The 17,789-nt window shown below is 26.6% G+C and overlaps 1 protein-coding gene across 1 annotated transcript; it reads left to right on the forward strand.

The window, feature by feature from the left end:
- Window positions 1-14,028: 14,028 nt before the first annotated feature.
- LOC120088703 lies at window positions 14,029-14,949 on the forward strand. Its single transcript, XM_039046126.1, has one exon. It carries the CDS (start codon window positions 14,129-14,131, stop codon window positions 14,591-14,593), a length of 465 nt encoding a protein of 154 aa, XP_038902054.1. The 5' UTR covers window positions 14,029-14,128; the 3' UTR covers window positions 14,594-14,949.
- The last annotated feature ends 2,840 nt before the right edge of the window (window positions 14,950-17,789 follow it).

Here is a 17,789-nt window from a genome sequence, read left to right on the forward strand (position 1 = left end):
AGAAAATATTAAATATTTTTCATTCTACTTATACAAAGACCTAAACTCTTTCCACTCTGGTATATGCGTTGAAATTTAGGGGTGAACATCAGTTGATTGGAGTTAGTTTTTTTACCACTGAATCGACTATGATCGGTTTAATAAATGTTCAAACCGACCTTGACAATCGAAGAGTAAAAGTCGGTCGATCAATTTGGTCGGTTTTGTTCTTTATATATATATATATTCTTTTAAAAAAATCAACTTGAAATTTTCCCAAATGAATACCAATTGATCTTCTCGTCTGATCGATCAACTTCGATTTGATCAGTCGGCTCGATTTTTTGGTCTATTATGCTCACCTCTAGAAAATATCCCGACCAAAAATTTAATTGAATTGAAATCATTTTTATTCAAATTCATACTCATCTACTTTAATTCCAAATGCAAATAAAAATTTGAAATCATTTTCCTCTTATTTATTTCGACCTAAATTCACGGGCAAGATAGAGCATAAATTTCCATTTTGTTGGAGCAACTAGATAATTTTAAAAACAAGATAAATTAAAAGGAAAAGAGTTTGCTTCATATACTCATAAAATTTCTATCCTTAATTAGGATGTATCTTGGTAACACCGCAGAACCTGTTATAATAAAGAAAGTTATAATTAGAAAAACAACAAACGAACTTGGCCTCTAAATTTTCAAGGAGCAATTATTAGGTGTATTTTTCATTTTTCAAACTTTCAAATTTGTATCATGTAGACCGGTAAATTAAAAAAAATAGAAATTCAGGTACCAAATTTGTGATTTTGATGATTAAAAAATTAAGATCTCATTTGATAATCATTTTATTCTTTGTTTTTTTGAAAATTAAGCCTACCTCCAATTCCAAATTTATTCTTTTGTTATTTACTTTTCACCAATGGTTTAAAAAGTCAAGCCAAATTTTGAGAATTAAAAAAAAGTATTTTAAAAAGTTGTCTTTATTTTTGGAATTTAACTAAGAATTTAACCATTGTACTTAAGAAAGATATATATCTTTGTAAGAAATGTGGATAAAATATGTTTATTTTTTAAAAACAAAATAAAAAATAAAATGATTACTAAATGGGGCCTACATAAACATAAATTTCAAAGTTCAAGAACTAAATTTGTTACCTAATATAGGATAAAATCCAAACTTGTTTTTTCAATTATTGTTAATGGTTATATCATGTATAAATTCTCAATAGAAATATAGTGTAATGGAATTGTCTATTATGGAACCGTGTATCAATTCTCAATTGAAATACAATATAAATGGGACAGTTATGAGACTTCAATCTAACGGATTCAGGAGATAAAGGTGCCAAATTATTCTCACATTTTAAAATTTGAATTGGCGATTTCATATCTGTTTTGATTTGATTTAACCACTTTTCGAAAATATTCAGAATTAATCGATCTTTAATTTTTTTTATCATCATTTTGATTTTTTGTAATATATCTTTAGATTTTACATTATTTTACTAATTTTTTATTATTTTAAATTCGGGTTGATCTTTTTTATCTTGATTAGGATTTTATTTAATATTTTATACATATTATCATCTAACAAATTGTATATTTCATTTAAATTTTATCTTTTTTTTATCATCTTTTATTCATTTTCATCTTATTATATTATTATACCATTAATTTATCTTTTTGACAAACAAATAAGTATTCACTTTTGTAATCTTGTTCCTTTTTCTATGTCTCTACAATGAGTTAGGCTTCTCTCATAGGTTTTGTGGTTGATGAAGTTATAAATACAGTGTAATTATTGAAGCTTAAATGAAAATGGAATTATGAGTACAGTGTAATTGTAAATAAACGAGCTCTTATTTTTCTCCCCAAATTATATTTGAATTTATATTTTACTATCAAATTAGATTTTATCTAACTACTTATCAAATTAATCACAATAAACAAAAACTTCTGATTTTTCTCTCCAATTTATATTTGAATTTATCTTTTATTATCAAATTTGATTTTATCTAACAAACTTTCAATTTTTTTAAATGTTTGTTACAAATTGAATTGCATCTAAATATTTTTTTTCATTATTTTATATACATTGTTATCAAATTAATTTGATTTTTCTTTTCATATTTTCAATGTTTTCAATTTTTCATATGGAATCACATCAAAATGGCTTGTTGTACTTAAAAAGAAATAATATATATATATATATATATATATATATTATTATGATCATCATCATCATCATCCTCATCATCATTAAAATAAGATAATAGAAAACCATGAATCTCATCTTATTCAGCAACTCTTTCTTGAATTCCATTGTCTTGGCTAGCTTTTGACGACTACCCTCGAAGGTCACCGACTTTTTTTCACTCTAACACATGTTTCCTGCTTTTTTTTAACATCGTTTTCAACAACGATGTTCTAGGACTATAGTGTTTAAAGTTGGCTTTCAAGATCCTATGAGCAAAATGATCACTTGGAATGAAGACGATGAAACTCCGTTCAACTAGTTTGGTGCCAAACACAATTATATTTCCAATAGTCACATCGTCTTGAAGTTGCAATTCCTTCAAATACTCACTTGCCAAAAACAACTATACAAGGAGCAAAATGATCACCTGGAATGAAGACGATGAAACTCCGTTCAACTAGTTTGGTGCCAAACACAATCATATTTCCAATAGTCATATCGTCTTGAAGTTGCAATTCCTTCAAATACTCACTTGCCAAAAACAACTGTACAATCAACTTTCCTTTTTCCCACCCTAAAGGAAGTCCATCATTGTAGACATCCATAAGTTTCTAATGACTTGCACCGCCTGGTTGTCATCCTCTCTCGCATACACTCGTTTTATAGGCAGCCGGAAGTGTTAAGGATCATATTAAATGATTTTTAATTTTTGTTTCTGGAATGTTTTAGATATTGTGTATTTGTGGTACTAGAATATTTAGGTAGAATATATTTGTGGTACTCGAGTTATTTTTGAAGAAGTGTATTTTTGTATTCTTATTCATACTTAATTTTGTTGTTTTATGGTAGTGTTGTCATTTACTAATTAGTATTTTCTATTATATAAATTTATTTTGCTATTTTTATAATTTTGAAACATTTTTGCCGTTTTTCCAAATGAAACCTTAAAGTTTCCTATTTCTCTTGTCAGCCCATAAAAGAAATGCGGAAAAATTTAAGGCATGTCTGGGTCTGATTAAAAAATTGTTATAATCATCTATGTCAATTTTAAATTCACTATGAAATATGTTTTTAATCATTCAAAACTAATTTTGATGATATGAAAATTGCATTTAAAAGTGTAACATATTAAATTAATTTTAAGTAATTAAAGGTGCATTTTAGAGTAGTTTTGAACATGCACTTTAAAATCACTCTCAATCGCATGTACCTAATACACCTAATTAACTAAAATCAATTAAACAAACTTTGATGCTTATCCTCAAAGCTATGTATTTGAAAAATATGGTTACAACTTACAAGAGCTACCATTTTTTCATAATACGCTTATGACTTACTTATAAGATAGCCCATGGCAAATATATATAAAAAGATAGGCATATTTATATCTACTAAGATTAATTAAATATGATTAAGATGAATTTGGAGTAAGAAGAGGAAGCCTTTTGATTGACCTGATGCAGCAGAACATCATTATTAGAATTGTAGCAATTGTGCAAGAAAAGGAGTCTTTTTCCAACAATATTGTATGATTAATTATACATACATGGTTGCATTCAACCATATAGTAAACTAAAAGGAACATTATCTTTTTAGTCCTCGAACTTTGAAAAAAAAAATTGATTTTTGTTCTTTAATTTTTAGGATGTATCTTTTTAGTCATCAAATTTTTAAGAAAAAATATATAAAATGTATTCTTTTAGTCATCCAACATTTTAAACATAGGTGTAAAAGGTCAATGCAATCATTTTGTATTATCTTTAATTATAAAAATAATTAAAAAAAATTATCTCATCTCAAAAATTATTTTAAAACTTACTTTTCTAAATCAAAATGTCATATAATTATTTAAAATAATAATAAAAAAAATACTTCAATGATATTTTATACCTATTTTTAAGAATCGAAGGACTAAAATAGTACATTTTAAAAAACTTTTAAACCAAATAATTCATCTATTATAAAAATTCGAGGATTGAAAAGAAATATTGTGAAAATTTAAGAGCCAAACACACTGATTCTTCAAAACTCGAGAATTGAAAAGATAGGTTTTTCTAACTAACATTAGTTCTTAAAACTTGTGGCCAAACATAGGACAATTAGGAGATTAGATGACACAAACGTGGGTTGTACTGACAAAAGATCTCAAGCAAACACTTAGATTAAAAAATAATATAGTCCAAAACAAAGGGTTGTTACAAAGACACATTAGAGGTTTGATATGGAAATACCACACAATGTGAAGGGTCAACATAAAATCTCATTGCTTACCTACTCAAAGATTTTGCTTTCATTTTCAATGGTCAATAAAAGATTGTCTTACAAATTTTTTTTTGGCTATATGTATTGTTTAGAAGAAAGTTTTACATCATATATCATGGACAAAAGATTACTTTAGTCACATTCCATTGCATTTGGGAGATGACTCAAAGACAAAAAGGTCTACTTTTTTGGGACAACAAAGTATGGTTATTTGAATCATATATTGTCATAAAAAATTGGATTATTTGTTGTGTAGGTTCAAAGAGTCTTTAGTTGATTTGATGGCTAATTATAGTTAGACTTAGAAGGACTATATTGAATAAATTTTGATTAGATATTGGCTTAAATCATCAATGCATAGTCTAATCTCGTGCATTATTTGATTCATGCTGAAAATTTACATGACAAATGTTTTTTTTTCTTTTCCCTTGTTTGAATGTAGTGATATAAATTGATAGATCTAACTTTCATACCTGCACCTCGAAAGTTCGAATTTGTAAATTGATGTCAAAGTGTTAGTACTTCTTAAATTATCTTATCCGGTTGATTGAGCTCTCTCCATCTCTTAGACCATATAGCGTCAAATATTTAAGTTCATCATGGTTGCACAAATCTTTGTACAACTCAACTAATTTTCCAACCAAAGTTTACTATATGATAACTTTTTTTTTTTTTTTGGGTATGATTGAAGTGGTTTATATGAAGAGGGTGCAACTCAAATGCACTCATAAACATTGCTTTTTTACCATTAGTTTACCAATTAAGACAAAAGTATTTAAATCTTTTTTCAAGGGTGTTCGATCCAAAGATCTTTGAGTTGTACGACTAAAACAATCAATTTTATGTCTTATTAATTTTTTACACTATCAACTCTACGACTAAACAAAACTTCTAAAATTTTACAACTCTCCAGACTTGAGACTTCACTACGTTGGTTTGTTGAGCAAACATATGTACAAATATGCTTATATGTAGTACATTATTTTTGTCTTTGTTTTGTAACAAAGATATTTAGGATTAATTTGTGAGAGGGTTGGTAGTTGAAAAGGGTAATAAATGGCACACGGTTTGTAAAGTAAGAAAAGGAGATTATAAAGTACATGTTGGATGAGAAGGACCATACCATGGATCTGCGATCTTACCAACCATCCCATCAACAATTAGAGAAACCCCACTAACCCACGTGCCCCAACTCTCTTCTAAAATTATTTTCGTCAAATTTTTATGGAAGTAACAATTTAATCATTAAATTTTGGTCGGTAATGATTTAGGTCTTGTTTGATATACATTTGAACTTTTATATCTTATTTTTTAAAATTAAGTCTAAAGACACTACTTTCACCTCTAAATTTCTTTTACTTTGACCAATGGTTTAAAATAGGAGTATTCAAAAAACTGCATGACCTGAAAAAATCGATCAACCCAATCCAATTCATACAGTTTGAGTTGTGTTATCAACACATTGAGTTAGATTGGGTCAAATAAATGAAAATTTTGTGGATTGGGTTGATTCATGAATTCGCCTAAAATAACCCAAACTAATTTGAGTCAACCCAAACTTATTATTAACTTTAAAATGTATATTTTTTTTCGTTATGATATAATTATATATACATATATTTATTTTAGTTTTAGGGTTGTTTTTAAATATTAAAAAAAAATCAGAATATAGTAAAATTTTAGAACTATCAATGATAGATGCTGATAGACACTGCAATGTGTATCAGTGACATTGATAGACTGATAGACACTGATAGAAGTCTATCAATGTCTATCAACATCTATTATTGATAGTTCTAAAATTTTTCTATATCTTGTAAATATTTTCAACAGTTTTTGAAATAATTTTTCTTAGTTTTATTTAATTTCATTATTTTTTTTTTTTATAATTTATTCTCTAACAACTCTTTAAAATAGTTTTTTTTAGCATTTTAAAGAAAATTTTTATTATATTAAATTAAAATTGAGTTTTTAATTTGAATTCAATATATGAAAATAATTCAATCAAATTTTTAGTTAACATTTTATTTTTTTCAGAATAAAAAATTAAATAAATGATCCGATTAACACAATCCAAGCCAACCCAAATGCTTTGTGGTTAGGTTGGATTGGATTCATTTTTTTAATAAGGGTTATTTGGGTTGAAGGAATTTATAATGTGAAGGATTGGATTTGGTTAAAAAAATTCTTCAACCCGACCTAACCCAACCCACGAACACTCCTAGTTTAAAAAACCAAGCCACATTTTGGGAAAAAAAATCCTGTTTGGTAACGATTTGATTTTAAAGTTTTTGTTTTTGAAAGTTGAGTCTATACACATAAATTCCACTACCAAATTTCTTCTTTTATTATCTACTTTTTACTAATGATAAAAAAAGCCCAACCAAAATTTGAAAACTAATAAAAGTAACTTTTAGATTTTTTTTTTTTAAAATTTGGGTAAGAATTCAACCATTGTACTTAACAAATATGTAAATCATGGTAAGAAATAGGGAGGAAATAAGTTTAATTTTCAAAAACCAAAAACAAAAAACAAAATCAAACAGGGTCTTAGTCTCTATACTTTCAAATTTATAACAATTTAATTCTTAAATTTTAATAAGTAATAATTTGGTCTATTACTTTCAAAGTTGTAACAATTTAGTTCTTCTCGTGAAAAATATCATTGAAATTAAGTATCAATTTTTATTACATAACGACTAAGTCTTTATAGCATATTTAATAAATTTGATTCCTAATCGGTTTTTCAATCTACATGTGTAAGAAATTTCATTAATCCTATAAATATTTTTCACAATAGGGACTAATAGTTACTTTTTAAAGTTTAAGGACTAAATTATTATAAATTTAAAAGTATAGAGACTAAATTGTTATCAATTAAAATTTAGAAACTAAATAGTTACTTATTAAAGTTTAAGGACTAAATTATTATAAATTTAAAAGTATAGGGACTAAATTGTTATCAATTAAAATTTAGAAACTAAATTGTTACTTTTATGACAGTTCAGGGGTAAAAAGTCTTTTTTTTTAATCTAAAATGAATTAGAAAGGATTAAATTTAAGATTTATTGAGAATATAAATACTAAATTTGAACCTTTTAAGAATATATGAGACTAAAATGAAACAAAATATCTAAAATATAGAAATTAAAATGACATTTTAACCAACTATTTTCTCTTATATTTTTCTTCCATTTTTTTTTCTCTTTCTTTTGCGTTAATGTTGTCTTCACTCTCTGCTTCATTTGTAATTTTAATAATCCTAAAAAATGTTTCAGTTATGCTTTCTAGACTTTGTAATGTTTCATTTTAATCTTGAATTTTGAAATTATTCCAAAAACTATCTTTGATGAGCTTTTTTGAATGACAAAAATTCATGACACCTAATTTTGTATACATGGCTTAAAGCATCATTCAACAAAATCCAAACCAATTTACAGTTTACGTGAAAAATATTGTAAATGATGTCGTGCATGTTCTCTAATTTCTATATATCATTCAACATCTTAATTTTTGTTCATCATTTTGATAGATAAAAGTATCTCTCCAAATGTATTATTTACAAGTTTCAAGGATTAAAATGAAACTTTTCAAAGTCAACGAACATGATTGAAACATACTCCAAACCCAACTTTTAGGTTCTTTTATATCATTTAGCCAAAATATCTTTAGTTCATGATTTTTTCCTCTTGAGTTAAAAAAAAAAAAAACAAAAAACAAAAAACAAGACGGAGATTTGAAAGTTTGATTTTTGGTTGATGGTGTATATATGTCTTAACCTGTTGAACTATACTTAGGTCAATACTATTTAATTCATAAACATGTGTGATGTATAGATTTAAGTATATAACCAATGGTGAGTTTAAGAAACTTAAGATAATTACAAGGTTATATTCATTGGGCGAGTAACATTTCAATTAGGGATAATTAAATAAATAACCTAGTATATTGTTACTATAATTGAGTTGGCTGTTTAATTAAACAAACAACCTAGTATATTGTTACTACAGTTGAGTTGGCTGTTTAATTAAACAAGCAACCTAGTATACTGTTACTATAGTTGAGTTTGTTTTTTTTTTTTTTTAGACAAAATGTCTTGCATCATGTCTTTATATTGGCCAGTAGCATCATGATAGTTTGAACTATTTTTATTTGGAGAATATTTTTCCTCATTTGTTGCAAATCTTCAGAAGTTTCTTTCTGTTTATGTCTCGATGAAGATTCTCTATCTTTACAAAGTTGTTTCCTTTTGCTACTCACATATTTTGAGACATTTTGTATCTTTTAGAGTTAGCCCTTTTGATTTTATGAATGTATTACATGAGTTGTGATTATTGACTATAAGGGTGTGTGAACCTCTTTGTGAGGTTGTTGTCGTTTGTTGTTAGTGATAGGCTGAAGTGTTTGATCAAGCTTCCACTTCAATGAAGAGTTGTTGTATCGATTCATACTTAGAGAAGTTTGTCTAAGTTCGAGTATAGAGAGTGATTATCATATTTAGGGGGAGCCTAAGCAAGCTTATTTGAAGCGTATTTTGAAACAAGAGGTGAAAAGAAGAGGGATTCTCAAGTTTGCAGGGAGCCTAAACTCATTATTAGGAGTGAGCTAATTAAGAGTCACTGTAGAGGTTGTCTAATAGATAAGTACCTCATTATAATTGCGTAACTCTACATTAGTGAAGTTCTTTTTATTGAACACACATTGCCTTCTAGACGTAGGTGATTTTGTACCAACTAGATTACCAATCTCTATGTCTTTACGTTTCTATTATTCTCATAGTTTAACTTATTGTCTCTCTTGTCGTTTTTGATATTGTAAATGACTTGTGTAGTCATAGATTAGATTTACCTATATGTCATATATTTTTAGACATACAATCTTATAGTGTACACATTAATTAATTAAAGTCATAAGTGAAATGCATCTTAAGAAGTATGTCAATCAAACTCAACCCATACGAGTCAAATACCTTCACATGGATAGGGAATAAAAATTGACACCTTAATGTGAGATATTATATATATGGGAAAAAAAAGTTTGAAATGGATGCATTGAACCAAATATATTACAATCAAATTGCCAGCTGTTGGAATTAAAGATTCAAAACTACAAAACATCTTGATCAAAATTATAATGCACCTAGAGATTATAACCCCACTTTCAAAATGGAAAATTATTCCATTTCATAAATGCATATGGCCCTATTTGGTGAATTGGCTAAGGAAAATCAAGTACTACGGCAAGGAAAAATAGTTGGCCTTCAATATAATAATATAATCAAATCAAATCCAATTATAAAGTAAAAAACTCTCTAAAATTTTTAAGATTATTGCTCTCTTAGACGATATCATTATAGCTATAGAAGTCGAGTTTTTTTTTTTTTTTTTTTTTTTCTCTTTTAGGATAAGACTAAATTCTTTAATTCTCTAGAATTTATTCGAAAATTGAATTGTTTAAGTAACAAAGTCTAAATCTTTATCAATGATATACTAGCTTTTTATTGTCAAAAACTCATTCTGAAATTTTTTTTAGTCTTAAAAATAGTAATTCTATTGTTCATAGTCTCATGTTTGAAGGACCGATTTCTCATATGTACAGATTGAAACCTAACTTCTATAGGTGGAAGTTGTTGTGTCTTGTGACATGTGAAATTCTTTAGTTCGGACTTTGTCTTATTTTTAAATTTAAAATTAATGTTGGTTGTTTTAATTTTGGAATTAATTAAGGGGTTTTCCAACTAGGCTTTCGTGTTCACTCACGTTCTTCAATTATAATGCAAATGATTCCATTTCTCTTTGTTTAGATTCAATCTGGCAAAATTACAATTAGTTGAGGAATCTTTTCAATGTGGCCAACCCTCGTGCGTTTCCCATTCGCCAAACCTCATTATTGTTTTTTCCTCTTACTTACTTAATTTTAACTAATTAATTACTATTTCTTTCTTTCTTCTTTTTTAATTTACATGTTTAATTCATACATTTTTAGTTTTATGTCTATTTAATTTTTAAAATAGTAAAATGTCTTCAAAAAATTATTCAACTTTTAATTCGTTTGATAATTATAAATTTTAATGTATGAACTTTGAGATTGACTATGTAACTGTTAAATTTTAAATTTTCTTATATAAAAAATTACAAATTTAAAACACAAAATTTTAATCTAAAAAAAATTAAATTTATTATAAAGTTGTTAGACACAAAATTTAAAGTTTAATATGCGAAACTATACTAAACATAAAAACTGAACACGTAATTTAATTAACAAGTTGTTCAATGACCAAATAAACACAAATCTCAAAGTTCAAGAAATGATCGTGTAATTTAACCTTAGCTATAAAATTGAATTTTACGTCTAACTGTATCCTAAATTTTCAATTATATGTCTAGTAGATCCATGATTTCTTTAAAAAATGTTGAAATACTCAAAGATTTATAACACACAAAATTGAAAAATCAAGAACATATATTAGACACAAATTTAAAAAACATATATTAAACATTTTATATAGTTTAGAAATCTATTAAATAAAAAAAAATTGAACAATTTATTAGATACATTTAAAACCTTAAGGCCAAATAAATACAAACACGAAAGTTCAAACACTAAATCCAGAATTTTTTTAACCCTTTTCCTTTAGGTTGTGTGTTGCATTATTCATTGGACATGGTCGGTGCCTCTAAAATAAGGTCCATTTCGTGGATGCATGTCCCACGAAGCTTCGTCCCCCATTATACCAACTTTATAATAAATGTAAATTAAACTTTATATTATAATTTAATCCCTTATTAAAAAAATAATTATAAAGCAACAGGCAGAAAAAATAATTTGATTTCCAGTCCCCACTGAGGCAACAAACTTAACTACTTCTCCATTCTCTTCTTCTTTTCACTATAATCCCTACCTTTCTAATGTTTGCCAATAAACCCACAATCCCCAAATTTAAAGTTTTAACATTTGGGAAAATCAATGTCCAATTAAGTTAATATTTTTTTAATTTAGCCACTATACTATGCTTGTTTCTTAATAGTGGGACAATCATAAATATTAAATTAAAAAAAAAAAAAAAGTAAAAGCTTTTGTACTTGAAAATTATAACTATTTTATGGTTGATTAATTGTTTTTAGTCCAAAACATAGTGTTAATTTATGTTCATCTTTTTCCAGTCACATATTATTCCATGCCTTAATTTACGATCATGAGCTGTGTTATAAAAATAATGTTATTTGGAAAATTAAAATAACATATTTCAATTATTTTATATATTAATTATGAGATGTACCCATTTTAGAATTGTTTCATTATTGCCCTTATCCTTATATGTGTATACTTCTATGATTGTTTTTTTTTTTTTTTGTATGATTAAATCTGCCACATTTGTGGGGCTCTCAATAGTGAAGTCCCTCTATCTTTCTATTGAAAATATTATAAATTCAACATTAATATGTTTTTAAGTTAGGTTAGTCAAACACTAAGCGAGCGTAATTTAAATGATATAAAAATTAGTTTAATAGTAATTATCATACAATATTTTTCTTAACTCCGAATATTTTATTTCATTAAAAAAATCATAAAATGTAACGATCCGAGTTCAGGAAAGGTACACAAATGAACCGATATCACATTCGAATGAGTATCGGTTAAGAAAGGCTTAAAAGAATTGAAAGTTACTACCTATACCAACAAGGTGCACCTTCCTTTTCGGTGGTTCAATCATAAGAACTCCAAAGTTAAGCGTGGAAGCATTCAAGTCAAGTGAGGATGACGTAGCCAGGTCGTAGGGGGAATGTCGGGACCATTAGGTGCTGAATCCGGATTCCGAATCCTGGGCCTGGGGTGTTACATAAAGCATGTATCATTGATGAAGAGGTTGAAGATTTGAATCTTTCACCCCATATATTATGGAACTAGAAAAAAATGGTTAATTACAAATTTAGTTCTTATAATTGAGGGAAGGTTAAAATTTAGTTCATATGATTTTCAAGTTAAAATTTAGTCCATACTGTTTGATAAAACCTTTTTTTTTTTCAAATCATAAGAGTTAAAGTCTAACTTTTTAAATCATATGAGTTAAATTTTAATTTTTTCTAAACTATCCAACCAAATTTGTAATTTTATATATATATACAAAAAAAAAAAAAAAAAAAAACAGAATCAATTTACTAATTAGGATTATTAAAGGAACTAAAAGCATACATAGAAAAAGGTTCTACTTTATATAAACAACTTGCTCCATAACATAAATTTTCATCAATCCCTAGGTCTTTAAAAATATGTGTGCCATGAATTCAAATACAAGGTAAGATAATGGTTAGTTTTATTTAGTTTAATATTGTAACATCGACTTTTAAAATGATCACTATTGTTTCGTTTATTGATTTATGTTTAGATTAATAGAATTGAAATAATTGAAAAATTGAGCTTAATTAGAAGTCACACGATCACGTTAATTGAATTTAATTATGTTGTATATATGGATTAGGCCTTTGCTTAATCAAAACTTAAGGAATGAGAGAGAAAATTAGTGGTTGCCACAATCATGTTGTATTTATTATATAAATTAATTGATGGCCCTTTCCTAGGCCAGGTGCCTCATAATTTTGGGATACCCTTAAACCCGCTTGCTTATCCTCGTTACCAAACAGGTCCCTTCGATTTTTTCTTAAAATGCCTTTTTTTTTTCATTTTAGTCCTTATATTTTCAATTATTTAATTGTTAAATTTTAGTCCATATATTTTTAATAAATTTTAAATCATTTTTAATATTTCAATAAATTTTAGATTTAGGACCAATTTAAATTGACTAGAGAAAAATGTTTTGTTTATTTAAATTCTTTTATTAAAAATTGTTTAAAATATATTTGAAAAGAGTTTCAAAAGCTATTTTGAATGGTTGTCAAACATTTCAATTTTTTTTTCAAGATGACTTATTTTCAAAATTAAACACTTGAAAAGTTAAATCAAACACACTCTTAACCTTTTAAATTTAATTTTTGGAAAAATTGGTTAAATAATGATAATAATAATTTTCAAATTTAATTTTTATTGAAATTGGCTTATTTTTTTAGAAAAACCAACAACAAATTAACAGTAGTAGTATATAGATACTTTGGTTCTTATACTTTCAACTTTAGTTCATTTTGATTTCGGTACTTTCATTCATTTTAGTCCATTTAGTTTCAATTTTTGTTTATTTTAGTTCTTATACTTTCGAAATATCTTGTACTACTAAAAGTGATCGTCTTGGTCCTTTCATTCTAAATTGACCAAAATGATTATTTTTTAGAAGAACGTGAACTAAATGAACCAAAATTGAAACTACAATGATTAAAATGAAAACTTTGAAAATAGAGATAAAAATAAATAAAAAATTAAAAATACATAGATTAAAATAGTTTTTTTAAAGTACAAAAATCAAAATAAATAAAATTGGGGAACAAAAACATAGAGTAACTAATTATTTTTCAAATACAAACAAAAAGGCCACCGGAATTGGAATTTACACCAAGGGGCAAATTGGTAATTTAGACCCAATTTAATTAATAAAAATGCCCACCTTGTTGGTTTTGTACGTACGAGTAAATTTGTTGGTCTTTATAAATCGCTCATTGTCCTTCTTTCTTCTTCCCCCATTCATAAAATTCACACTTTTTTCTACAGACTTCAAAATTTTCGTAATTTTTTGAAATGGGTAACAGTTTAAGATGCTGTTTAGCTTGTGTTCTTCCTTGTGGAGCTTTAGATTTGATCCGAATCGTCCATTTGAACGGCCACGTCGAAGAAATTGCTCATCCGATCACCGCCGGCGACGTTCTAAAAGCCAACCCAAATCACGTTCTTAGTAAGCCTTCTTCACAAGGAGTTGTTCGCCGGATTCTGATCCTCTCGCCGGAATCGGAGCTCAAAAGGGGAAGTATTTATTTCTTGATTCCGGCGACTTCTCTGCCGGAGAAGAAACGAAACGCCGGAACTACCCTTAAAACTCCGTCAAGAAAAGTCAAACATTGCACCGTCGCCGCCGTGTCCGCCGCCGCAGACGGTGATTCTTACCTCTCCGATGTTGTCTCCGACAAGAAACCGTCCCGACGGGAGCGCCGCGGCAGCCGAGTGGTCGTATGGCGGCCCCATTTAGAGAGCATTTCTGAAGACTAAAAAAATTTATACTTTACATATAAAAATTATATTTTTGCCGGCGCCGGAATCTGAATTTCCGGCCGGGATGAAAAAAACGAATCGGAGCGGTAATCTGGGTTTTTTTTTTTTTCTGGGGGGTAAGTTTGTTATTAATCATCCAGTTTTTTTTTCCGAGTTGTGAAATCTTGAAACGAAAAAGAGAAGACTCGGATTTTTTACCATTCGTTTTGAAGCGGTAAAAAAAAGGATCTGTTTAAGTTTCTCATGGAAATTTGAGAAAAAAGCCATGAGATTTGAGAAGAAATGTTGGGATTTTGTATTTACAGTGTCTTTTTAAGTTGTAAAGTGAATATATAGTTTTTTTTTCCTATTTATCTTTTTTCCTTTTCTGTTTATTATCATTATTATTTAATTTATCCTTCATTTTCAGCCATTGTAATTTGGTTCCTTGTTTGGATGGAGGAGAATATTTAATAATCCATTGTTATTTTCTCAATTTTAATTGTTGTGTGATTCTAAAATGATTGTGGTAAAAGATTTGTCCATTTGCATCAATTTCAATTTGGATTTTTAATTTATATGTTAATGGTGAATGTTGGAATCCATACATTTATTTAACTAAGAAAAAAATTTACCATGTGATAGTTAAATTTTATATGAATACACAAAGTTGATTTTTTAAATATAAATTGTACTAATATTAAAAAATAGGAATCTTATTGAATAAGGTAAATCACAATGGTTGAGACGCTTGAAATAAATTATTTTATTATTTTTTGAGTAAAATCTCTATTTTTTTTTTTTAAAAAAAAGACGAAAATGAATCTATTATTGAAAATTATAGATTCAGTCAAGAGGAAGTATTCCTTTCTCGTGAAAAGAATTGAAAAGAAGTTGTTAATAATAGATTATCGAGAGATATAGGTAAAGAAATTTCCATTCGAGATTTAATAGTTGATCTATTTTTATTCGAGGCAAAATCCATCTTATTACTATATAAATAAACAAAAACAAAAATACGTCAATCACCGGTGAGTTATGTTGAATTTATTAAAGTAATTATTTTCTTTTTTATGAACCAGTATACATATAAAAATAAATTTAAAAGTTATAATTTAAGGTAATGGATTTTTGTGGGTAATATTTGACATTTGCAGTTAATTAGAATAAGACGAGGAAAATTTGTAATTAGGGTCAGATCCAATTCAATGATTGACATTATTTTGACTTTGAGATACATATGGTTTTTTTCTAATTTAATGTATTAAAATCAATAAATAATTTTCTTTCAATCATGGAGGCAGTTGATGAGCTGCCATTCACTAAATTAATTTTCTTAATACTGTTTAATCTTTGCACTGACACAATATGTTATTACAAATAATAAAATAAAACTAGCTTCTTGTCATTTAAAATGAATTTGTTATTATTATTTATAGAAAAATTTGAAATTCATTTATGCATGGTTCATAAATTAATTTTTTTAATGATCAATCTAACATAATTCAACCACTTAATAGAATATATCCCATTGACTCATATATTGTTGAATTAGAAAAAGAAATTTAAAACCTTAAAAATAAAATTCTAAGCTTCATAGTAATGAAACAATAAAAATCCACCATAGAATCAAATTCACTATAATTCAAACCAAAGCGACCTGGCTAGCATACGTATTAGAGACTACGAGATCTATGATTTAAATTCTCTCATTCTTATTGTATTAAAAAATTTGAGTATAACTCATTTGGTTAAAATATATTTTCAATATGTAAATTTGTCCATATATATTGTCAAATTAAAAGAAATGTTTATTGTGACTTTAAATTTTCTTACCTTATTTCTTTTTGGTAAAAAATGAAATAAAAACTAAAGCCTTTTAAAAAAAAAGTAAACTTATAAAAAATTAAACAACAAAAAATTCATCCACATAGTCAAGTTAAACATAACTCAATTGACTAAAACATAGACACTCGAAGAAGAAAAAAAAAACTAGAAGTTCGAATTTTTCTATCCATATATTGTTGGCCCAAAAAAATCTTTATTTTGGCTTCAAATTCTTTTTCCTTTTTTTTTTTTTTTTAGTAAAAATGTAACTTTTTTTACATTTAGATAAACTTTGACATTAAATCAATAATATAAATTTTATTATCAATTGAGAAAAATAATTATAGTATGATTGATTTATGGTTTTGTTATTATTTTTAAAATCAAAGGTTCTTTTGTTAAAAAAAAAATAAAGAGAGAAGAAAAAGATTAACTTTTGATACTCTTGAAACCAGAGCAATTTACTTTATTTAACTAATTTCAATAACCAAGATATTTGATTCTTTTCATCTCACTTTGCATTTAAATATCTTGATTTTACAATTTAAAATTAAGTTAATAACCTAGATGTTGATGAAGAACAAAAGCACCAAACTGTTAAATAATTTACTATATAGTATAATATTCATAAACACACACATATATATATACTGACACATTGAAGCTGAATTATGTACAATAAGCTGCAAAACTAGCTGGCAATATATATATATATATATATATATATATAAAATATATTTGAATATTATAAATTCATAACTTGGTCTTCTCAATTTCACATGGATTCCCCCATTTTTCATACTCCCATATTAATATAATACAATTCTTGGCTTAAAAAAAAAAAAAAAAAAAACTTCCACGATTACAATAATGTATACATGTTAATTATTTAATTAATTTTGTCTTGGACTACAAACCTGACTTGATTAACTATATTACAAACCCTTAATTGAGTATAATATAATTTTAGTTTTTTTTTTTTGTTTGTAATGATTTATTTATCTTAGTTAATATATAAATTTCATTTTTAATACCAAGTGATTTGCCTTGGATAAGGTGCCATCATACTTGTTTGAAAAATCATTGAAAGGATAATAATGGAAAGGGGATTCCTTCTATTCATGGAAATAATCAAAAACTTTATTTATTTATTTATTATTATTATTTTATGTTTATGAAATTTGGATGAGTGGAGATCGATTAGCCTGATTCAAGTAACCTGTCCAAACTATATGTTGCATTGTTATAAATGATTTTTATTCTAAATCTCAAGTATGATTGAGAAAATTTGATTGGAAGAGATTGAATTATCTCTTTAAACTATTAAAAAGTGTGAATAAAAATTTGAGAAAATCTCAGTTTGGTTCTATCAATTTAATCTCTAAAT

Source organism: Benincasa hispida, chromosome 10 (genome assembly GCF_009727055.1).
Source record: "Benincasa hispida cultivar B227 chromosome 10, ASM972705v1, whole genome shotgun sequence".
In the NCBI taxonomy this organism is placed as follows: Eukaryota; Viridiplantae; Streptophyta; class Magnoliopsida; order Cucurbitales; family Cucurbitaceae; genus Benincasa; species Benincasa hispida.